At 46.7% G+C, this 24,707-nt stretch overlaps 1 protein-coding gene across 1 annotated transcript; it reads left to right on the plus strand.

The window, feature by feature from the left end:
• Window positions 1-2,170: 2,170 nt before the first annotated feature.
• On the plus strand, window positions 2,171-21,725 carry MINAR1 (membrane integral NOTCH2 associated receptor 1). The gene is made up of 4 exons (XM_026121347.2): window positions 2,171-2,293; window positions 9,110-11,453; window positions 12,974-13,228; window positions 17,986-21,725. The coding sequence occupies exons 2-4, from the start codon at window positions 9,156-9,158 to the stop codon at window positions 18,181-18,183; spliced, it is 2,751 nt and encodes a 916-aa protein (XP_025977132.1). The 5' UTR covers window positions 2,171-2,293; window positions 9,110-9,155; the 3' UTR covers window positions 18,184-21,725.
• Window positions 21,726-24,707: the final 2,982 nt, after the last annotated feature.

Genomic DNA, 24,707 nt, shown 5'->3' on the forward strand with positions numbered 1-24,707 from the left:
TGCAGCGAACCCACTAGCTGACACCCAAATCGCAGCGCTCCAGCCAGCAACGATGCACTGCCCAGCAGAGGCTGGCTCACATGCATCTGCAGTCGCAGCCTGCAGCTTGTCCAGGGGAGGGTACAACCAGGAGCACATGCCTTATCCAAGAAGCGGAATTCCAGAGGTGGGTCCTCGTATCCATCCCATTGAAGCCTTGAGCTTTTACTGCTGCAAATTCTCACTGAGATTTTTCATATCCCAGCTACAACTCACAACAGGACATGCCCACCAGCACTGCGCGCCAAGTGTGCTGACTGCGCTGTGCAGCCCCTCTTCCTCCCATGAAGACTTCAGGATTAGAAATCTGGGGGCTTCCTGTCACTCGGGGAGCTGCTGATCAGACATCCTCCTTCGAACTCAGGCAGGGAATACATTATTGGCCTAATTATCTTTATTATGCTCCTTTGATTTCTCGCAGGACTAAGCTTCTGGTACGGGAGTAGACTCGGGAAACCTGTCACTGTGTTTGTTGGGATCATCAGTGCACTAGAGCGGATCCACCCGTTGGAGCTTCAGTCACACGCTGATCCTGGCTAAATCAAACAGGATCAACTAGACCTGGACTAGCAGTAGGAGATGTTTCCTACTCCTTCCCTGGTGTTTGCAGCTCTGAAGGGTAAGATGAGCTTTCCAGTGAGTTTGTCCCATCCTGCTGACCTGAAGGCCTGTCCTGTAGGAAGTGGTATAGGGCTGGGATCATCCAGCCGTGCCATTTACAAGTAAATGGCTATTTGCAGCATAAAACAGCCTGAAAAATGTGTGGAAAATAGAGCCCAAGGACATTGCCTCTTTCAGTGCTGTTAAGCAGTGGTAAGAATGAATGTCCAACGAACACCTCTTGTCTTCCCCCTGCAGAGATGTATGTTAATCTTCTTCTCTTGTATTGGCAGTTGCTATGTGCATAAGTGTCTTTACAGGTATTGTATATACACTGAATTACATAGTGTTCTTCAATGAAAACCCTCTCCTGACCCCTCGTTTCCTCCAGGAAAGCAGAGATACACATATCCACGGTGGTCAGAGTAAGTAAAATACAGTTTTATGCCAGTTTGTCCATACTGATCCAACGTTCGTGCTGCACGTTAGTGCCTACAACCCTTTGAATCAGTTTGTCTAGGAAAGAAAACCTGATATTCTGCTTCCCAAATGGGAGTAATGAGCTGAAAAGGAAATAGTCTTTGACATTGTAGTGTTTTACTCCTCCAGCAGCCCCTCTAATGGAAACTCTGCAGTGTTTCCCAGGCCGTACAGTAAGCTGGCTGCTGAGACGAAGCAGCGCTCTGCCCCGAGGTGAGCTCCTACCCGTGAGCACTCGGATTCGCAGCGAGTGTGCCCCGGGTGCCTCGTGCGCAGTGCCTGGCCTGCAGGGACCCACGCCAACCCTGCTGCCTGAGGGCCGCGAGCTACCCAAGGGCTGCGAGCCGCCCGGCTCCACGGTGCCCAGGGCCTGCTCTGGCAAGGCGCCTGTGCCCCGAGGAGTGGGGCTGTGTGGGGACGGGTGCTGGGGTGGGGGCGACGCATCCTCCTGCCCCGGCACCGGTGGGAAGGGGCTACCCGGCGCCCCGGGGCTGCCCAGCACCTCGGGGCTTGGCACCCTGCAGCGCTCTGTGCCAGGCTGCGACCCGCTGGCACCGCTGCCAGGGTCTGGGGGAGGGAAATCGCGGGGAGGAGAGAGCGCCCTGGGCCAGGCGCCCGCTGCCCGCGGCAGCGCCCGGGGCCGGGGCAGCTCCGGGGCTGGGAGTGCCGGGCCGGGCCGGGCCGGGCCGGGCCCCCGCGCTGCTCCCGCCGCGGGGCGGGCAGGCTGCGGGGGCCGCCGGCCCTTGCCGCGATACCGGCGATGAATAAATGAAGAGACTTAAGAGCCGGCCCGCAGCTCCGCTCCCCCCGCCCCGCCGCGCACCGGGCGGCCGCTGCCGGCGGCGGAGCTGCCCCGCGCCCGGTGCCGCAGCCCCCCCGCGGCCGCGCAGCGCCGCGCCGGGGCGGGCGGGCCGGGGCGGCCCCGCTGCGGCGGCGGCCGCGGGGGAGGAGGGTAGGGGAGGCTCGGCCTGTGCAGCCCCCTCCCTCCGTCTCTCCTGTGCCAACCTACCGCCGCCTTTGTCAGCGCAGCCCGGCGCTATGGCATCCTGCCGGGGCTTGGGGCTGGGGCTCTTCCTCCTCCTCCTCCTCGCCGCGAAGCCGCTGCTGCGGCGGAAGAGCCGGCCGTGAGGGCAGGCGCTCCCGTCGCGGAGCGAGGGCAGGTGGCAGCCCCCAGGTGAGCCCCCGGCGCCGGGGGGAGCACGGGGGGCGGCTGCGAGGAGAGGGGCGGGCAGGGACGGGGCTGGGCTCCCCCAGCCCGCAGAGCCCCCTCGGGGGGTGCTGGGGCCGGCGGGGTGGGGGGGAGGTCAGCGCCGCTGTGCCCCGCCGGGCACCGGCTGCAGGTGAGGAGCCCCCCGGCCCTGTGGTCCCCGCCGGGCATCCCGGGGTCGCGGGTCTTTGTCAGCCTCCCAGGGAAAGGGGGGACTCCAGAAATCTTGGAAACTCCTCCTGCGACTCCGGCACCTCCGCTCCGGTCCCGCACAGCTGGATCTGGCAGCTGGGAGAGGAGGGAGCATGGACACCCTGCCTTCTCCCCAGGGGCTGGGGAACCCGGACGAATGGGGAGCGCTGGGGATGGGAGCGCGGCGAGGGAAGGAGCTGCAGTTGCCGGGTCCAGGGAGCCAGTCTGGGCAGTCAGCTCCGGGGTGCTGGTGTTTTAGGTTTGCCTGGCAAAACAGTCCTTGCAAAAAATCCAGGCTGACCACGGATGGAAGGAGTTGTTCACATTTAACTCGATTAGACCTTTCTGCATCTGACACTGTTTGCAGTGATGCCTCATTATGCAAAAATTTCCAGGAAAAATTTAACACAAATGTGTTTTAATAACGTATTGATGGGACAGTATTTGTGTGTGTGTGTGTTTGTATGGGCCAATAGTTGGCAAAGCATAACCATGAGCATATGATGCAGTAATAATTCAAGTAATTCAATGCACAGTTTTAGAATGGTTGTTTGCACTTTTCCAGACCATGTGAAGTAGCCTTAACCTGGGTTACATAACTAAATAATACAAATGCTAAGACTAACATTGTGTTAAAAAAAAAAAAAAAAAAAAAATATGGCAAACCTTATTCAACTTGAGCTCTGATAAAGCCATAGGGATACTCTGGCTTTATCCACAAGTTCCTACTTAATTTATGCACTGGGAGGTTTTAAGAACTGCTGATTTTGTGGGGGGGCTGAAGTGTTGTTCAAGAGTCCTTTTACAGTATAACCTGCCTCTGTGGATAAGCTGGGTTTGCAAAATATAGTTTTATAAGGTTTGTTCACGCAAGACGAGAACCCAAAAATAGCAACTTGTTTCCGTGCTAATCCAGACCAAAAAAGCCAGGTGAACTGCAGATTAGATTAGTGGTAAGGATGTCTGTGAGGATACAAACTATGCATTATTTCCATGCAGAATAGTAGTAAGCTATTTGCTAAAGCTAGTGGACAAGCTCCTCCAAGCTCCAGAGTATTAATTCCCGGGCTGCAGGCATTCGCCCCTTTGAGTGAATAAAAATCACACCGCTGAGGCAGGGAGCCAGCAGAGATCTTGCACCTGCCCTGGGGGCAGGAGTGCATGCGGCTCCTGAACACCTGGGGTGATGGTCTCGATGAGACAGCGTGTGTCTGCAGGTTGAGAGCACCCCTCTCCTTAGTGAAGGGAGCAGAGAAGCAACTGCTGTTGCATGGATGGGGCTCCAAAGTGCGCTTTTTAGTTTTCTTTTTAATGAGCAGCAGGAGGCAGGGGAGGGGGAGAAATGAGAGGTGTGAGGAAACTGGCTTTGTTTCTGAGAGTATCGGCTCCCATGTGTGTGCGCAGTGGAAGCCACGGCAGGGCTCGAGGTGCTCGTTTGTCAGAAATTCCGTAATGTTTTGACAGGGAAATGGATCTGAGTATGTGAAAAAACCCAGAAACTGAATTCCATCGCAATGCATTACATGTTTCACGTGAGGCGTGCGTTTGCCTGCCTTGTTTTATTGTATCTGGCGCTGGTGAGACAGGCTGAAAGATTTATGAGCCTAAGTTAATAGTAAAACAGCATATTACAGGCTCTGTATTAATGTTCTCCTGCACTGAAGTAGCTGGCTCTTTCTGTGTGAATTTATGCAAGGATCGCTTGCTCTATCTGTCGCCGCTGTAATGGTTTTATGGGGTGGCCCGTTAGTCACCGTGGGGGGGGGGGGGGGGGCAAAACAAGGATGCTATTTCCCTCTCAGCAAATCAAAGGGAGAGGGAGATGATGACTCCAGCAACTGCATCTGTGTATTAGCTGCACCTGCTGTGGATATTGGGAAAGAGGAAGAGCAAATGTCAGGAGCACAAAGAACAGGGAAGGAAATGAAGGAGGAAATATCGGAGGAAGATAACATAGACTGTCTGCCAGTGGCCATGTTTCAGGCTCATGCAAGGCACCTTTCCACCCCACGACTGCTCAGGAAAGTCTGGTGGTGGATTTTCTCTTGAATCACATGCCAGGGTTTATCTGCCCCAATATGTGCTCTTCTTAGTGGATGCCACCACGCAGGGTTTGTGCAGAAGGTGCCACCTGGGAACACGGCCATGGGAACACAGCAGCAGTAGTTTTAATTTCATAAATTGTTGGGGATGGGGAATTTACAGCATAATCCTGCCCCAGCGCTGATTTGGGGAGGTGATGAGGAACAGAAGCATGTTCTAGCTCTTCTGAGGGGAAGAAAGCTGAGTGGAAGAGTACACAGGTTTCCCTGGTCTGGAGGACCCCAGGGGAGAGGTCTTGTGGAGAACTGATGTCCTAAAGCAACCAGACAGCAGAACAATATATCCCCTTGTACAGCAGAAAGCATTGCTAGGGATGGAAGTTGCAATCTTAATGCTTCTGGTCTGCTCCTCCAGAGGTTGAAATAACAGGTTAATGGTAAGATGAGAGCTCAGTTCATTGCTCTTGGTGCAGGGCAAGAAGGCATTGATTTGTGGTAAGCTGGAGCTCATCTGCGTACAGTGAGAGTCAGACCCCATCGACAAGCTGTGCAATATGATGCTGTAGGAGTCTGCGCTGCGATATTATTGTGCTATTAGAGCTGCAGAAGTTGAATCTTAGAAGAGCTAAGTTAAAACGACCCTCCTAGTGTTAATATAACAAAATCATTCACGATGAAATGTTAAGTGGCTCATTTGGTCGGAGACTGTCTTGCTGAAAACAAATAAGCTAAATCCTGTCCGTGTTTGGTCAGCTTGGTGCCTCTGGAGACCAACGTCAGTTGGGGACAGGGGTGCACAGCTGCTGCAGGTAGCAGAGAGGAGGCATGAGGACTTCGGTGGAATTGAGGCCATCTGAGCAGGCCCCGTGCTGTTGCTGTTGCTGTGGGTGCTTTCATTCGCTTTGCTGCTTTTGACTCATTCATGACCCTGTGCTCTCTCTGAAGAATCGTGTGCTTATTTTGGATCTTTGCATTTTTGTGCCATGTCCAGGTCTATTCCAGTCCCACTTTGAGAGATAATGAATGAACCTGGACCTAACAGCTGAGACAGTGCATGGCCAAGTGCCACATGGCCAAGTGCTTGGCACCTGGGATGTGACAGCTCCCTGGGTGACTTGCCAAGAGGCACCTGTCTCAGTCACAGGCTGTTATATGGTTTGACAAAAAACAGGGGAGCTTAATGTGTCACTAAACACCTGGGCACTAGGTTTGCCTGATTTTTATATCCCTGACCCTGGAAACAAATTTTCAAGGCCTTTATAAGGGTAGTATATCCCATCATGTATTTTTTCCACAGCCTGAATCTGTTGCATGGACCAAGAGCCGCATTTCTGAACCTGTAGCACAAGGGAGCACCCATTTCTATGGCCAGGTTAAAGCCCAGAGGTACCTGTTCGTACCTCAGTGCATTTGTTCCAGGAAGCTGTTAACAGCTGAGGGATGAAGAGGAAATTGTTCCAGCTCCCAGACTGCCTGCTTTTCCTGGAGGCCTATATCTGATTTTTTCAACCTGCCTTTTCAATTCCCACCTTACCATACCTGAGCTTCCGCTGAGGAAATTGGCAGGATTGCCACCTCTCCGGGTTCAGCTCTCCCCTTCACCCTTGTCTCAAAGCCTCTGTCACCTGCTTCTCCCTTCTCTGCTTTACAACTGACCACCACCTCTCAAAGCCTGGGGCAGGGACCGAAGGGCAGAACACCCAGAGGTCCCATCCTGAGCTAAACCAGGTCTGGCAGAGCACCTTTTCCTGGGGTCCGCACTTGGGTGCCCTTGCCTTACCGTTCAGGTGCTGACTGGAGTCCCCAAACCAACACTCCTTGTCAGTACTTGTCTGGCTAAATAAAAGCAGTACAAGATTTCGTGGTATTCAGGGCTTCTGATGAATTTACTGAACTTGTCAACACTCAGCACCTGTGAAAAGCAAGCTGCATCCAAGTTGTATTGGATTCATAGGGGTGGATTTTAGAAACCGGAATTGAAGTTAAAACCTCTGATGAGAGGGGTACTCTAAGAACAGCTTTGTGCAAAACAGAAAATATCCAGCAAACTCTACCTAGGATATCCTCACTGCGATGGGAGAGTACAGCCAGTGCGCTTGGAAAGGGTAGGGGAGAAAAGGGGTTGGCAGTTTTAAGAAATACGATATTTCAAACTAGCTACCTGTGCATTTTAGCAAGAGTGGGAATGGGGAGAAAGCAGGGCTTTGGCAGGCCAGTGCAGAGAGAGTAGTGTGTATGTTGGTCTGTGAACACACATATCCATGTGAGGGTTTTGTGAGAAGCTGTGAGGTTGTGAAAGAGGAAAGGTATTTGCTTTTGCTTGTGTTCAGCATGGAGGTGGCAAAAAAAGGCAGATTTCCATTCTTGTGGCAACTGGCAGATTTATAACATGCCAGAAGTTGACTTGCACCCCGAGGCCCCTGACAGTTGGGGAAGTTTCCTGGCGTCTGCAAGCCTCACATTTGAAGTTTGTTCTGGGAGTGCTTGGCAGCTTTGGTGGCAGGTAGGTAGAGCTGTTTGGACCTAGCCTGGAAGCCTTATTTTCTAATGGTGACATGTTGGAGAAATACAAAGGCTGTCTGATAAAGAGGTTGTGCCTCCAAGCACACACTGATGATAAAGAGAAAAGGGATACAGCCATCCTCCAGCTTTTAGCATTACTTTCCACAGCGGAGCACCGAGGAATATAATATTTTTGTTCTCTTGTCAGCTGTGCTTCTCTACATAGTACAGGAGCTTTAAAAGCAAATATGCACGCAGTGGAGGTATTGGAAAAGCCTTTTGCCATTGGTTTCTGAGAGCAGTGTTTACATTCACAGAAATGCATTGACGTTGTTGCTCCTCAACTTCTGATCGTAGACAGCAGAAAAATGCTTCTTAAATAAACAGCCAAGCCTGCATGGAGATTTTGCTTCATATTCTTGCAGGCAACCTGGCTCGCTTTTATTCTGCTCTAGGAGATGGTACTGTGGCATTAGGTACCAAAGCTGATGTTCTTTGGCTTCTGACATCGATAGCGATCGCTCGTGTGTACTATTGGGTCAAGATGAAAGGTTATGAGAGAGGGGGCAGGAATCCCACGTTCCTGGTGCTCAGGAGTCTTGAATTTTCTGGTGGGGAAATGACTTTTCCAATGAGAAATAAGAAACCTTGAAAGGCTGACTTTTGTTCTTTGCCTTTTGGATAGATATTCTGCCCTTGATGAAGGTAGAGAGACTAGTTTCCAGGGGCATTGAAGGGTAGAAGTGAATGGAGGGGAAATGCTATAGCTCTTTGGGGAAGGGAGAATGTTCTTGTCATTCCTGTCAGTAGGAATAACAAAGAGAAAGTGCCTGAACACAGGAATTGCTGGGCTGCATCATCCTGTGATCTGTCTAGTCCCCTAAACTGTCTCTCCTAGTAGCCAGCTGCAGAGATGCAGACAGGAATATTCACAGTAGGCAGGTGTAAAATAATCTGCCCCCCATCAGCATCTTTTCCTAATCTATAATAGCTAGAGATTGATTTCAACATGGAAAGCATGGGCTTTATATCCTTCCACATATGTTTGCTTGTGTTAGCTGTGCTTGCCAGAGCTGTTTTCATTGCCCATATAAATGTGCAGCCTTTGCTCTCCACCTCTGCCCCACCATTTAAGGGCAGTGAATGGCATTAGATTCCCTGGGTTTCTCTGGGAGCACATCACTGAAGAGGATATTCTCTGTCCTTGATAGTTCTCAGTCTTCAAATCCACCCTGATTCACGGTCAGCCCTCTAGCATCTGCTGGATTGGTTTCAAGATTCAGCGGGATTTATTTATTTATTTATTTATTTATTTTAACTCTTTTTGCTCTTTTCTAAATTTTGGACCTATTGCTGAAATGGGTCTCACATTTTCAGATGGAACAGGACTGATCTTCTATTCTTGAATCATAAACTGAGGAAAATGTATTTCTGAAAAAAGCATCATGGTATCTAGAAGAGCTAATTCAAAATAGAGGAGAAAATAATTTTTTCAAGTATGCAAGATGGTAATTATCTGCTCAGATTCTCCCCCAAAACACGTCAAAAGTTTATTGCAGAAAATCTTTGAGAGTCATTTGCAGTCAGACATGAGAACAGCTGGGGTTGTCGCGCTGTGGTGGATCATCCCTGGTTCCAGAGCAGGGCCTGCAATTATTGCCAATTTGACATATCTGTACTTTCAACCTCCTGTACACTCAGATATTTTGTGAAAACCCAGTAGCAAGTGAGCTGTGACTGTATATTTGCCGTTAGTTCAGATGCTGCAAAGCTTGTGCTGTTTTTTCACTTGCTCGCTTTAGCAGACAGACCCACAGACATAGATGAGCCTCCTTGGATGAAATTCTGATTCCACTGAAGCATTATTGACTTCATTGACGCCAGGTTTGCAACCTTGGAGTTTGGAAACATGAGGGTGGGATATACAACCAAACCCTCAACCCCGTAGCTAGGTAGTCAGGTTGAATCTGTGGCTGAATACAATGTCCTGAATATTATGGATGTGTGATTTACAATCTTTTTTGTTTGCTGTTGTGTATTGCTATAGAAGTGGAACGCAGTTTCCAGGCTAAACAACGAAATACACGTAAGCCATGGAGACCAACCAGGAATCCTCACTCTTTCTAGTGAAGATTTTGGAAGAGCTGGATACTAAGCAGAATACTGTTTCTTATCAGGATCTCTGCAAATCACTGTGTGCGAGGTTTGATCTGTCCCAGTTGGCCAAGCTCAGAAGCGTGCTGTTCTACACCGCTTGCCTGGATCCTAATTTCCCAGCGACTTTGTTCAAAGACAAAATGAGATGCACTGTAAACAATCAGCAATCAAAGAAAATCATGGTTGCAGCAGATATAGTAACAATATTCAACCTTATACAAATGAATGGGGGAGTGGCTAAGGAAAAACTTCCAGTTGCAAGGCAGAAAGTAAAGAAGAAAGAATCATTTGAGTCCTGTAGATCTGACACAGAGATCTGCAATATGGCAGACTGTGTGCCGAACTGTGAGCTGAACGACCAGGAATTTAACAGGGGCTTTTCAGCCAGAAGGTCTTCAAAATGTAGAAAGATGGACTGCAAAGACTGTCAACAATTTGTACCCTCGTCGGAACCAAACTTTTTGCTTGGCGTTAATAAGGAGATGAAGGGCCGTGCTGCTTCCCTGGACAGGCTGCAGGCTCTAGCCTCCTACTCCATTGCCACATCTCCGCCATGTGAGATGCAGAGCACGTACTTCCCAATGAACATTGAAAATGAGTCGATTTCAGACCAGGACTCCTTGCCTATAAGTGCAGGTATAAAAGAGACCTTCATTTCAAACGATGAGCCGTTTATGATGCAGTCGTGTGTCCAGAAAAGAAATATATTCAAAGAAGATTTTCATAATCTGATTACCATATCTCCCAACTTAATACCATCCAATAAGAAGCCAGAAGATGGACACAGAGAGCCTCAGAACAGGAAAGAAAGCTCTAAGCAGGCTTTCTTCAACCACAGCTTTGAAATGCCATACAGCAGCCAGTACTTGAATCCAGTTTATTCTCCTATACCAGACAAAAGACGAGTGAAACATGAAAGTTTAGATGATCTTCAAGCTTCAACATATTTTGGCCCAACGACTGTTCTTGGGCCCCAGGACACCAAAAAGTGGACTGGAAAGCCAAGCAAACAAACTGCCTGGCCAGCTAAAAGCTGGAGTTTAAATACTGAGGAGGTACCTGACTTTGAACGATCATTTTTTAATAGGAAACAGTCTGAAGAGAAGCCGCGATACCAGAGTTCAAACAGCCCATCTCCAAACTTTCCTCCAGCTGACAGGCATCAGTCCTATCTAAACGCTAAGGATCAGCAACCAATTATGCAGGCAAACTACGCCGTGAAACAAAATGGACATAAACCCAAGGAGATTCCTTCCATTCTGGATGTGGAGAAACATGAGCCAGTCAAAAAGTTTAAGGATAAAAGCATTAATTGTACTTCTGTTCAGATCTTAAGCATTGACAGAACCACTAGTGTTGGAACACAAACAGAGCAGCAAGTTCTGGACCACAAAAAATGCAAAGATTTGTGTGCACCGAGCCAAGCCAAGTATGGAGAGCGGCACTCTCTAAAGCAGTCGGATGATGACTCTGAAATTGTGAGTGATGATATCAGTGACATTTTCCGGTTTTTGGATGACATGAGTATCTGTGGATCCACAGGAGTGATGCAGTCTTCATGCTACAACAGCACTGGTTCTTTGTCTCAGGTACATAAATCTGACTGTGAGAGCTCACCTGAGCATAATTTGACTAAAATCTCCAACGGGAATGTCAGTAACAAATTAGATAAAGTGGTCCGGGCAGATATCAGTAATACAGATGATGAACTGAAAACGAGTGTCTGCAAATTAGTTTTGAGGATTGGCGAAATAGAAAAGAAACTGGAATCTCTCTCGGGCGTCCGAGAAGAAATCTCCCAAGTCCTGGGAAAATTAAGCAAGTTGGATCAAAAAATTCAGCAGCCAGAGAAGGTCAGCGTACAAATAGATCTTAATTCTTTGACAAGTGAGGCTGCATCAGATGAGAGTAACTCTCCACAGATATTTCAGTGTCACAACACTCCTCATGGAGGCAAACTGGAGAATAACCCAGAATGGTGCTGTTCAGATGCCAGTGGAAGTAATAGCGAGAGTCTTCGAGTAAAAGCTTTAAAAAAAAGTTTATTTACTAGGAGGTCATCAAGATCATTAACAGAGGAAAATAGTGCAACAGAATCCAAAATAGCAAGTATTTCAAACTCTCCCCGAGACTGGAGAGCTATTACTTATACCAATCAAGTTGGCATTACAGAAGAGGAGATGAAAGAGAGAGATGGAGGAGAAAATAAGGACTGGCACAGGAAATCTAAAGAGGTAATTTCAACTTTAACTCACATAACTAGATTATTTTTAAATGTTTATTATGAATGTCTTCCATACTCGTCACAAGCCCCAGGATATGGCAATACTTTGCCCTGCTGTATTATGCCTGTCTTTATCATTATCATAATTGAGTGATTTTGTACCTATATGTTCTTGCTTGGCAACTGTAATATGGTCAAGTTGTTCCTAAAAGCACTTTGCCCTTTTGAAAAGGGAAGGGGTTAATTTGACTAAAATCTTGGGGAGAAGATAATATTCTTCATCATCAGCGGTGATGAAAGGAGGCCAGATAATTAACTTGGTGAAAGGAATGCAAGGAAAATTGTTACAATCTGAAATTCTCTAGTGGTTGTTTTAGAAGGAGTATTTTGAAATTCCATTGTGATGGCTTTTATCAGAGAAGTATGTGCATATTTAAAAGGCAACAAAATAAATAGATGGATATGAATGTCTCAAGAAAAGAAACCTTGTGCATGCAGCGTGAGACACAAACTGTGATTATGTTTTCTTTATCTGACTGTCATGGTCATTCACATGGGTCTTAAATCTCCAGTTGTGGGAATGCAACATAGTTGTGGTTTCCTTCAGTTGTTCAGAAAAACTCTGTCCGTCCCTCCACATAAATGCCCACTGCCATCTTAGGAAATTGCATAGCCCTCATGGCTGTCCTTGTGCTGTGTTCTGATTGCTGCTTGGTTTAACCTGTGGATGGTGCAGGAGGTCATTCAATTTTGTGGACAGCAGAGCCCAGTAGAGAGGTCTGGGAGGGGGCCTTTGGTTCCTGTGTAAATCAGGATTGTGTGACAAGGTATGCCTTGTCAGGGGGAGAAGAAGGGCAGAGAACTGAGGAAGAAGTAGAGGTTGGATGAAGACAAGTGCAATTGGAGGAACAAAAAACCATGGGTTATTAGCAAGTTGTAGAAGGGGTAAGAAAGTTACCTTTAATAAGCCAAAACCGTGGCATTTCAGGAGATCTGTCTGTACAGGATGAAATGTGGACTTTGAAAGTCCTTTCCTCACTCCTGTGGCGGACCATGCCTGACACTGGATTAGTACCATGGATGGTGTGGTGTCAAGGGGATGCTACCTGGTGGCTTTTCTCAAGATTTGTTCATGTTGAGACTTGTTCTGAAAGCAGAAATCTGGAAGCCTGCATGGGGCTCTTAGCTTTTCCAGTTCTGCTAGGCTTTTCTGAATGTCAGAGCCATCTTCAGAATAGTTTTATAACTTGTAAACAGTACAAAACCTGAATTTCTACTGTTGCATCAGCTTTGTGTTCATGTAATGGTGAACATGGAATTGTGCCTGTAAAACACCTCCCTCATCTGCTTGTGAGAAGTGGGTGGGCAAATGGATTGAGGCCATCCAAAATCTTTGTCCTAGCTGATACTTTTCTTACCACAGCTTAAGCATTATTGTATGGTGGGTTTGAAAGGAATATCTCTGTCCGTTGTGTTTAACCTCCTCATAGTGCTGTTTCTTCTCTCAAATTCTTTTGAACCTTGTTGCAGGCAGACAGGCAATACGAAATCCCACAGCCACATAGACTCCCTAAACAGCCAAAAGATGCTTTCTTGATTGAACAAGTCTTTAGTCCTCATCCTTACCCTGCATCACTCAAGTCACACATGAAAAGCAACCCGCTCTACACAGACATGAGGTTGACAGAGCTGGCTGAAGTGAAACGTGCCCAGCCGTCGTGGACCATAGAGGAATACACAAGGAACTCGGGGGATAAAGGCAAAATTGCAGCATTGGATCTACAAGTGAGTCCCATTTGTTTCATTTGAATGGCTTGATTGCGAGTAGATGTTGCCAGAATATGCCTTTAAGAGGGAATTTGGATAGCTCAGGAAGAAGCTGTGCAGTTTTGAACTTCTAATCTTGCTGATCCCCATCCGTCCTGGCCAGGGACAAAGAAAACATGGATATTTGATTGCTGAAATGTGATCCTTGACAGAGGTGGTGCTCCCTGTTCACTCAGTAGTGGAGAGTTGTCTGCCAAGCCATTGCTGTGTTGGTAGTTATAAGGAAGAGACTAGGGATGAAGGGGTGAGGAGATGAACCAGTCCCTGATCACAGTAAGGCTCAGTGGTCCAGAATCTGCACTAGGTGGTGCAGTTTTTCTGAACTGCTCATGGAGAATTTAAGTATTAGGGTTTTTTCATATCACTAGCAACATGATTGTGAAATATTTGTAGAAGACTTCTAAAACCATTGTTCTCATTAAAACACATCACTGTTGCAGCTTTAAAGTGGCTGTTGGAAACCATGGTCATGTGCAGAGCAGATCAGTCAGTTGTGTGTTTTGTTAGTGCTTCAGTTCAGCTTGAAGTGTGCCTTTGAGATGAATCTTTTGATGCTCCCCACTTGCCTGGCTTTGGTTCACATTGCAGAGTGGTCTCCAAGAGAGCAAACCAAGTTTGTTTGATGAAACTATACTGCATGGTGCTGTTCTCAGAGCAAATAATGCACTTCCAAAAATTAATGGGCCAGATTAGAGCTAGTCCAGGATACCTCCCTCTCCGTGAAAGCGAAGGGTAGATAGTGGAACCCTACTGTTTCTAAAGATCTGTTCCTATCAGGTTACACAACTCGCTAATGTACACATAGCCTTAAAAACAAACAAATGAAAAAGTACGCTTTTCTGCAACAAGAAGAGCAGAGTGATTTACTGAAAGACAAATCCAAATTTTAGATTTAAATTTTCCGAAACTATGGTGCATTAGAAATCAGGATCCTCATTTATAATGGGCTGCCCAGACCCAGAACTGGGACACCCATGTTGGGATCCCCTAATAAGGGATACCTGCCTGGCCTAATAAAGGCAAGGCATCTTCTAGGAGGGAAGATTATCTGAGCACAGGTTTAAAAAGGAAACATGAAGAATGCCATTCAAAATGTGTGAAGGCTGAGCACATGTTGCAATATTTGGTAATGAAACACAAAATGCATGACATAATCCATGCTGATACAAAGAGCACTGTGCATCGCTTACATAAATGCTGCTATATGAATGCATATGTGTTTAGAAAGAAATAGGAATTGTCTCTGCATGCCGAGCACCATGCAGGGGACTGATGCCACCCTCGGGAATTTGGGCACCTTGTATGTGTCTCCGTGCCCCAGAGCAGATATGAGAACTACCTCTGCTAGCTATAGACCTGCAGCAGCTGGACCACGCTGACCTACAGCTCGAGGACTTTTTGGCACAGCACTGACATGATTCTGTGTTAGACACAGTGCAGTGCAGCAAGGGAAACCCCCAAATCTTGTCCGCCAAGGCAGGTCGCAAGCAAAAAACAGAGTGTCTCACTGCTTGTTATCACCTCTCAATAGCGCTGTGTTGAAGTACCTAAGCCAGCTCCAAACCCATCAGACTAAGTTATAGGGTAGCATTAGGGTACTATACATAAGGGTCAGCCCAAGCAGAAGTGCCATGTTACTGCCTCAGGAGCCCATATTAGCTGGTTTAGGATTAAAATGATGACCCACACAGTGCTATGGTGCTACTCCCATGGAATTTTGTGCAGGAATTTGAGCACAGCAAATTTGCCTCCTGCCTCAGCTCATGCTAGTTTCCCTGGCCAGACCAGCCCCTGTTTCTTGCTATGGCTAAAGTGCACTCAGGAAAAAAGCAAGTAGTACAAAGAACAGGCTGCATCTTGCCTTGGCTGCCCACTGCTCCTTGGGACTTAAATGCATGAGAGGGCTGGCTAAATTCCTATTGCTGGCATGGCAGACTGTGGGCTAGAGTAGGAATAGGCTGCAAGGGGTTCCTCTGCAGCAGGCAGCCACAAAAACATTGCTTACCTACTGTGCAGAGGCAACAGGGGAGTGATATTTGGAAGCAAAGTTCCCCTGGGAGAAGTGCGCTCCATCTGGTCCTCGCAGGGCCATTTTGTTCCATGTAAGCAGCTCTACGTGACTGCAAGCAAACCAGAGAAATCAGCTTTATTGCCATCATTTATCTTTAGGATAAAGGTGATAAAACTTTACCAGTTTGATTCTCTCCCTCCAAAAGGACTGTCAGAAATGCATCTCTTCTGCAAAGTCCATGTCTAGACTTCATAATAGAGCTTACTGACAAACTTAAAAAATAGACACAGACTGATGTGTGGGTTTTTTCCTAGTGATTAAGTTTATTAGAACTGAAAGTAAATACATTATGCTTTAATGAACTTTCTTACGTCTGGCAATGAAATGGGAAAGGAAGCTGATTAACAGTAATGGACCTTTTTAATAATGCATCTTCCTTCTGAAGTAGTTAAAAGGTCAATACCGAACCAGAGAGTCCAAATTATAATTTCCTTGAAGTACAGCATGGCTATCTTTTTATTTATTTTGTCTGTTTATTTAAAATTTCTCTTGGAACCTGGCAAGTCTGTGGGTCTTCTTCCTTTGAAAAAGAAGTTACAAAGCTACAGTGAGGCCCGAGTTTGTCCCAGGTCTATATATGAGATCTCTTTGCGTTGCTCTTTGTATGATGGGCCCTTATGATGGGACATACAATCAGGCTGTTTTCTGATGCCTTTAGAGAAGAGTGAGGTAGTTTTTCACAGGTATTCAGAAGGCTGGAGTAGGTCATTCACAGGCCGAATGGTGCAGTCTCAGGCTCAGCTGATGATCTGTGTTTTAGCATACTGGCACTGTCAGAGAGATCTGCATTAAATGATCATAAAACTGTTGCTTAATTTTAATTGTTTATTTCTGGGGTAGCTATAAAATCACTTCTGGTAGTAGTTCCATACATAAAGCAAATGCTGCTTTCAGGCAAAGCAAGTTTCCAGTCAGTAGCTTGTGGCCACAAAATCTGAATTAGCCAATTAAAGGCTTATTCAAATCCCTCTCAAGTCAGCAGGAGTTTCTTTGTGCTGAGTCCAATGAGCTTTGGAGCAGGCCCATGAGGAGCACGGGAAAGATGTGTGTTAGACTATTCTCACTGGAGCATTTTTATGTGGAATCTTTTTCATTTTTGAAAGAAATGGCCTTTTGGAGCCTCAGACACAGGAGATAGAACATTTTGAAAAATGACAGCTTTTTCTCAAAGCTTTTTCTCCCCTGTTCACATTTCCGTTTTCTTTCTTTCTGCTGATAAGTGCAATGTAATGTCTAGGGTCTGGATTTTCCACACTTTTTGCCCCATTTTCCCTTGCAGAAAGGATGGAGGGAAAAAACAAACAAGGTGGGAATGCAAAGCTTGGAGAGTTGAGAAATCCTAAAGAAGGAAAAAAATAAAAAAAGAGATTAAAAATAAAATGTTCAGATGGAGATGCTGATGGAGTTCCCCACATTACCTTTCATTATATGACCAACTCAGATTTTCTTCACCTTTTCTTGTTAGCTCGTGAAATGAGAGGGCAAAGTCTTTCATTTCTTAAACTTGCTCTTAAGTTTGCCAGCCTCTGATTGCCTCTCGGGCTATGATCACAGGTTGTGCCCAGGGTTAAGCAGTGCCATCCGCGGGGACGGGCTGGAGGGTGTCGTGCACGGTAGCAAATCGATGCCACGTGTCCTGTTCGCTGCCACCTCCTCCTGCCTCTGAAACTGAGACAGCGGCGTGCCGCCGGGTGCTTTTTGGGGGAGGCAGCTGGAAGCAGAGGGTGAAGCCGAGGGTGACGCTGCTGGAGGAGATCCTGTGGGCGCGTGCTCACCCCGCTCTGCCGTAGCGCCCTTGGGGCCGGCTCTCTGCAACGCATGCCCACGCGTGGTCCGGGTGCAGGATGGGGTCAGGTACCCAGGATCAGTGGTCCCTGCTCTGAGACTCCCGAGTGCTTGGGGCTCTCTCTGGCAATTGCTTCTCGTTGCTATTTCCTGTGTGTTTTGCATGTAAAAATACAGCGTGGCTCTAAAAAAAAGACAAGAGAATATGTGAATCTTAACATCTCCGTATGGCACAATATGAGGGCTATGTACTTCAAAGTCATATGCAAGAGTAAATGCTAAAGTACTCAAACAATTGTGTGCAGTGAGTTCAGCCATCAACAGGAGGCAAGTTGTGGCAAAAGTAAAATAAAAAAAATCGTGCAAGGAAGATGTGACCTGCCTTCGCAAGCAATATGATAGCAGAGTTAGGGTTATCTTTGTAAAACGTAATTCATGAGGAGTATATGTTAAGAACCATTCCCATCATCTGGGCTTTAATAATTTAAAAAGCGGTAACAGACCGGTAGTTGCTGACATCCCTGCTGTCTTGCAGATCAAAGAGATTTTATTTAAAGGCCACCCAAGATGACAAAGTTTCCAGGAGACCAGAACTGCATGAGGGATTTTGCAGCAGAATTATAGTGTTGCAGGAGTTTATTTTTTTGCAGTATTTTGTTGCCACTTTCAGCAGCCTTATGGAATTGGGACCAGGAGGAATTGAGTTGAAGGAATGCAAGAAACAGCAGTAACCTACTTGATCTCAACAGCAGCCCCACACGCAGTTGGGAGACCTTCAGGCACATCTACGTTATTTATTTATTTGTTTGATTAATGACAGATCCCAGACAATTAACAACTGTTTCCTTTTAATTTTTAGACTCAAGAATCTTTAAACCCAAACAACTTAGAATACTGGATGGAAGACATTTATACTCCTGGCTACGATTCCTTGTTAAAACGCAAAGAAGCCGAGTTCAGAAGAGCAAAGGTCTGCAAGATAGCTGCCCTGATAGCAGCGGCAGCTTGTACGGTTATTCTGGTCATCGTCGTTCCCATTTGTACTATGAAATCCTGACTCCGCAGACAGAGCTGTGACTCCCACCTGTGTGTATTTCAGATAGCTCGTGCTGTGTTTCAAACGTCTGATGGCAAAACTGTAACGGATTTGCTCTGGAAGAATGTCCTGAGGATATCCTGATGGAGAATGTCATAATCGTAGGAAAAAACAACAAGAAAAACACTTTTTGAAAAGTATTATTTTAAATAACAAACCATGTGGCAGAGTTATGGGAACGTGGTTCAATTTTTATGCATTTTTAAAAGTGCAATATTTTTTTCTCCTAAAGAAACTATATAACGTTTTACAGAATCCGAAACTGATGGGATTCCAGGCAAAAGAGGAAGGTTGTCTGAGCTATGTTGCATTTGACGGAGGTGTGAGTACATGGAGATAGCACTGTATAGAAGGGAATGTTCTATATGCATTACATCAGGGAGCTAAGAAAGTCTGAAAGCTCTCTACAGTTTAGAAAACTCTGAATGTATTGTATTTGTTTTATAGTATTTATGTATTTCATTCTCATTTGCCTGAAAGCAGACTGTGTAGCCATGAACAGAGTTCATTCCTATGTTCAGATTAAAAAGGGCTCTTTATATTTGGTCTTGCCCTAAGACCCACTTTATCATCACTGAGTACTTATCTAAGTGCAATGTGCTGCAGACCAAAAAGATTATGTTTTAAAGCAATCAAAAGAGGTTTCAGTTGCTTCTGTTGAATAGCATTTGCATAGAGCTGGCAAACACGCTTTGCCAAAAGGGTATTCTTTACCTCCGCAGACAGCGAAATTGTCTCAGTTTCGCTCCTGTCAGCAAGCAGAGCTGGCAAATCCGAGCAACGCTCTGTTACAGTTCTTGTAAATGTAATCTGAGCAGTTATAATTTTGTCACAAAGTCTTTGTGCCTTTTTTTAGACTGTAGATTAAATAGAACTGTTTAATTTTGCCATTTTAAACCCATAGCATAAATCACAGCATAATGGGTACTAATGGAGGTTCTTTTCCCGCAAGCCTTCTATACAGTTCAGAGTGCTTCTCAAATAGCAGGGGCTGGTGGTTACTGGGCACTTATATTAAGGGCACAGTTTTTCAGCTCTAGTGGAAACTTGCTATTAATGCAATGCATTCTGCAGAGGAATCCTTTTGCTTCCCTATTGTTAATGTACTTAAGAATGATGGTTGCCTCTACTGGACAGCAAGCAGTCTGTATTCCCTGAGAAACATCCACTTCATGCTTTATCCCAAATGCAAATAGCAGGTTAAAAGGAATTCTCAAGTTATGACAGAAATTGCCTCCCATGCTTGCTGCAAGCAAATATCCAGACAGTATTTCTCTTATGCCACTCAGAGATTTAAAAAAGAAAAGGTAAAAAAAAAAAAAATCTTTTCAGGAAATAATGTGATCTTGCTGGTCCTCTAAGGAGACAGAGACTCTCTTAGTGAATGCTCTTTACCTAGGATAATTTGATTTCTTCAGAAATAACCCCGCTATGTGATCGCACAGCAGCTATGAAAGCCTCTTATTTCCATTCTCTGATTCTCCAGCTGCTGGGGCTTTCTGGGATGTGCCACACTTGCTATTTGTTTCTGGCTGGTTTAAAAAAGAAAAGAAAAAGAAGTGAGAAAGGGCGTGTGGGAGGCAAAGGCTTTGTTGTGACTTTAGATTTGTGTCAGTTCGTTCTTGCAGCCGGAGCGCTGTCTATGTGCTGCTCACGCGCTATGTTTTATTTAGGAGTGGGTCATCCCTGACACCATTGATCTATCAGGAAAACAACTGTAAGCACAGGGTTGGGCGTCACGTTAGCAAATACACGACAGGGATAAGCCCCCAGTCCCGAGCCTGCACTTGCCTGGCCTGAATCCTGACCCAAATTCTGTGGCTTGGGCCCCTTCCTAGTACCAAGGTTTCTCTTTCCTTCCAGATGCTGCAGGATGGAGTCACAGCGGGGGGGAGTCATTCACACTGTCTATTTTGGGCTGCTTTCAGGCCTTCAATTATAGAATGATTCAGAGCATCTGAGTTTAGGAGCTCAGGTTCTGTATGGAGTAAATACAGACAGGTAGAGAGAGCTCCAGAGACGTTTCAGAGCAGCCCATAAGGTGTCTAATATTAGACATGTGAACACACTCCAGAGAGGTATTGCTCTGCAGTTTACCTTACGTGCAATTTAGGTTGATGGTATAGATTTAAAAAAAAAAAAATCTCTTCCTGGTTCCAGGTAACATCAGAAAGCCCTTTCTCATCTCCCCTTGGCTGGGCGATAGCAAGCCCTAGATGCTGTCAGAAAGAGCAGTGTTGATGATTGCACCATGCCCATCCTCCACGCACTGCGGTGGTGTATCCATCGTGGGTCGGGATGGGGTTCTGCATGGCCCCCCCTGGACCCGCCTGGGCCAGCAAGAGAGCCCCAAACCCAAAGGTGCCTGCTGAAATCAGCAGCGCTTCTCCCATTGCAGCTTAGTCATTTGCTTCTAGAATATATCTGAATATCTAATTGGACAGAAGAGGAAGATGCAGGAAACGTTACTGATTGCAGGGCAGACTGAGGCTGTTCTTGCACTGATGCGGTCGAGGAGATTACAGGACCCCCTTTTCCGTCTAGGCAGGGATTGCCAGGAGCTCCGCAACGTGCTTAGTGCCGGCACTGGGTGAATCTCAGCCTTAGGGATGCCCGTAGTCCCGAGAGGGATTTGGGAGGCTCTGGAGCCGCGGGTGACAGGCCGGCCCAGCGCAAGCACTCAGCGTCCCCACTTCAAGGGGGTGCTTACGCCCACCCTGGCCGCGCACGCATGCTTGGCGACGCCTGCCCCCGTTGGGGCCACGGGTCTCCCGCGCGGTCCGGCCCGGAGACCCTTCTCGATGGGGGCAGCGTAGCAGCAGCAATAGTTCCCAGCAGGCTCCGGATCCGGCCGGGAGCTCGTCTCTTAAACTAGCGAAGGTAACGCGGTGGCGGGGTCTTGCTGCCGGTGATTCGGGGAGGGCAGCGGCGTGTGGCAGGAGAGGCCCCACGAAGAGTAGAGACACTAGGTGAAATTCTGACACTATTAACCTGCAAGAATATCGTGCTCAACCTTGTGAACCAGTTATCAGCTAGTATATACTGTATACTATATGATAGACTTTTGTATAAAAAAATTAACAAATTAAAGCTATAGGTACATTGTAATCCTTGGTGTGATTGAAAAAGTGTCCTAGACTGTATTACTTAATTAAAATAATGCTGAGCATATTGAACGGTTTTTTGTATTTATGCCTTATAAACTTGATATATTACACATGATAAAATTAAACTGCAAGAATTATTTAAAAAAAAGAAAAAGATATTGCATTTGGGGGCAAATCCCATTTGCTCTTCCTAAAACAAAAGAGTGCTGCTGAAATCAGCGCAATAAATCATGAGCATAGAAGAGCAGGATCTGTCCTCAAATGACTTTTTAGGATTTTTTTTAATGGGGCTTTGGTTAATGTACTATGTAATAATTTTATTTTATAAAGTTACTGTACAATGTTGCCTTTTGGTTCATTTAAATATAATACCAAATAAACTTGAAAATTACAGCATCCTAAGTTTTAATGAAACAGTTGTAACAATTTATTACTCCACTGCTTTTCCTCTTTTTTTTCCAGGGACATCAAGATAGTCACAGGATGCAAGTGTCTCCGCGTTAGATAACTAAGCATCCTATCTAGTTCTTGGCAGGATTACTAATGGATTTCTCACTTGTGAAATAATAAGATGGCAGAAGATAATGAAAAATGGGGGGGGGGAGGGTTGGGTGTTTTTTTTTTCTTTTATTAAAGCTCCTTTGCATTATGTTGCCTGGGCTTCTGGGAGATTCGCTCTTGCTGCTAATTGTAATATTTCATCTTACAAGTTATTTCATGACTGAGTAATGCTATATCAACTTTTAACAGGGTCATGATTAATATTTTGGTATCTATTTCCCTTATGTGTTTATGCAACCATTGTCCCTTTTAAGTCAGTACTACAGATAACTATTAATAGTTGCTTACCTATCAGCAGGCAATCAATTTGCTTAGGATCTCTGTAGAGGTTTAATTCACTGCTTCTGTTGTTAATTACGAAACCAGGTCATCTGCAATTTCCAGGTGTTGAGACCGAGGCAGAGCTGAGCCAACCGCTGAAAATACCCAGCATCCGAGATGACAAAGAGGAGCTGCAGGAAAGACGACAACAAATAATAAGCAGAGAAATTAAAATGTAGTAACATAAGATCTTGATCTCCTTATCTCTACTGCATAAACACCTTTTGAAGTCTTACTGTTAAATGAGAGCTTGGTAACAGCAGCATTGCCAGAAACACACCTAAAATTAAAGGGCAAAACATACTGTTTTGCCGATCCTGTGCAGGATGGGGGCTGCTGCAAGCTAGGCACCTGGTTTGCCACGGAGGCAAAACACCTAGCGCAGGTAAAGAAGTTTCCTGCTCAGACGGCCAAGACCAGATTCATGCAAAAACATCCGAAGGGCTCTGGCACCGCACTGCTCTGCCCCGTGGCTGGGTATATGGGACACACGGCCCTCACTCGGGCCATCGCTGTGTGGGAGATGGGGCAGCTGCTGGCCAGAGCCGCTGAGTCTCGAGGTGGACTAACACCGGCGGTGGCGATGACGTACCTGCGAGCGAGGCGGCACCCCGTGCTTTTTGTGCCTCTCTGAAGGCGTTGTTCCCAGCAATCAACTGTACTGCTTGGATAAAACTCTTTCTTTCAGATGCAGCTTTGCTGAATGTCTCTGCCTGACATGCACAAGTCGGGCACAAAATGGGGGATCCCTGGGCTGTGTTCTGCCCTCAGTGGGCTCGGTGCCTCCGTCCTGTTGAAGCCGCACATCGGAGACGACATCGGAGACGCGAATGTAGCCTGCAGCCTGCCCAAATGCCAGCGGCATGGTCCTGTTTAAAGGAAAGGTCAGTTTTATTGGTGTGCACTTCAGGAAAAGACAAGGGTCTGTGGGAGTATTTATAAAGAGGGGATGTTTGCTTTCATCTAATTTTTTCTTTATTATCTCTTCAGGAAAGAGCACTAAAGCTTGTAAAGTGCTGCTCTACTATTAATAACTCCAGCAAGCTTGGTCACTTTAAGTGACTTCTGAGAACAGTGGACCACTTGGTGTCTCGCAGGCCACTGCATAAACCTTCGGAGTCCACTTAAAAATGGGGGCAAAACCTTCAAGAAAGGAAGAAGTGAGCGGTCAGCATCCCGGCTTCTCCAGTAGGTAAGTCCCATTTGACTGTATTTATTTCCCGCGGTGCAGCACAAAGCACGCGTACAAGAGCCACAAGGCTCTTCCAGAAGCAACTGTAGGTCCTGTCCTTCCCAAGATCCCTGAGATCGGGATTTTAAGGCAGCCCAGTTAATGGTCCTGGATGAACTCACCACAGGAGAGCAGCTGTGCTTGGCCTGCATGCGGTTTCACATTGCGAGCCGTCACAGGTCCTGGTGTGCGGGAAAGCAAAAGCGGTGGATGCGTTAGATGTGCATGGTTCCCCGGTGGACCAGGGAGGTTGTCCAGGATACTTACTGCAGTGTTGGGTTGAGGAAACAGTGAGAAAACGGTCTCTGGAGACATGGTTGCTGCTGAGGAGGCACCCAGAGGTCTTCTGGGAACAAAGAGCTTTGCACCAGCTTCCTCTGACTTTGCCTGTCTCCCATCCTCTTCCTCCTTGCCCTCCACACCCAGGGCTGTCGGATTTTGAGGTTTCCTCTGAGGCACTGAGCTCTGGACATATAGGGCAGGCTCAGATCCTACCTTTCCTCAAAATTAACCCAGATTTCCTCAGTGAATATACGGGATGGGGTTTTCTGCCAGATGTTGCTGCTTCGGCCTCAGCTAAAAAAATCACCACAGGTCTGAGACCTTGTAGTGATGGCGTTGTCAGCCTGAAGCAGTTAAGGAATCATGATCTGGCCTTTCCCCTCCCCCCCAGACCATCACGAGACTGCCTTGGAAATCGCAGGATTACAAAGATGACTCCTGCTTGCTTTCATACGTTGGACTCTGCGGAAGCAGCATTTCCAGGCCAGTCTCTGCAACCAGAGAGCTAAAAACTGGCTTAAATTATTAAAGATAGAAATAAATGGGTGAAATCCTCAGGATCAGGCTGACTGCTGGCGTTTTGGGGAAAACGCCAAATCCTGCTATTCCTGACAAAATTGCTTTGTTCTGGGTGCGTGCTCGGAGTGGCACGTTGTGTGGTGCCTGCAGGTTGTCCCCCAGCGCACAGCAGGACCCCGTCCCACCTCCGTGACAGCAGCCCCTCACTCACGTCCCCTGCTCAGCTTTGTGCGAGTGGAAGGGGGGCAAAAAAGGGAATTCCCTGTGGTGCAGCAGCCCTACCTGGGAGAGGGACTGGAGAAATGCCGATTTATTCTGCCTGGCCCTGGAAGCGGTGGGGGGCTGGTGGCTGTTGAAAAGCTTTGTTGCAAACTCCGCTTTAGTGACAGACAAATCTCTGCTTGTGTTGAAAACCTTCTTATCTGCCGTCCTGCTGCGCAGACACACTCACTGCAATAAAACAC

The sequence above is a fragment of the Dromaius novaehollandiae genome, chromosome 10 (assembly GCF_036370855.1).
Source record: "Dromaius novaehollandiae isolate bDroNov1 chromosome 10, bDroNov1.hap1, whole genome shotgun sequence".
NCBI lineage: Eukaryota > Metazoa > Chordata > Aves > Casuariiformes > Dromaiidae > Dromaius > Dromaius novaehollandiae.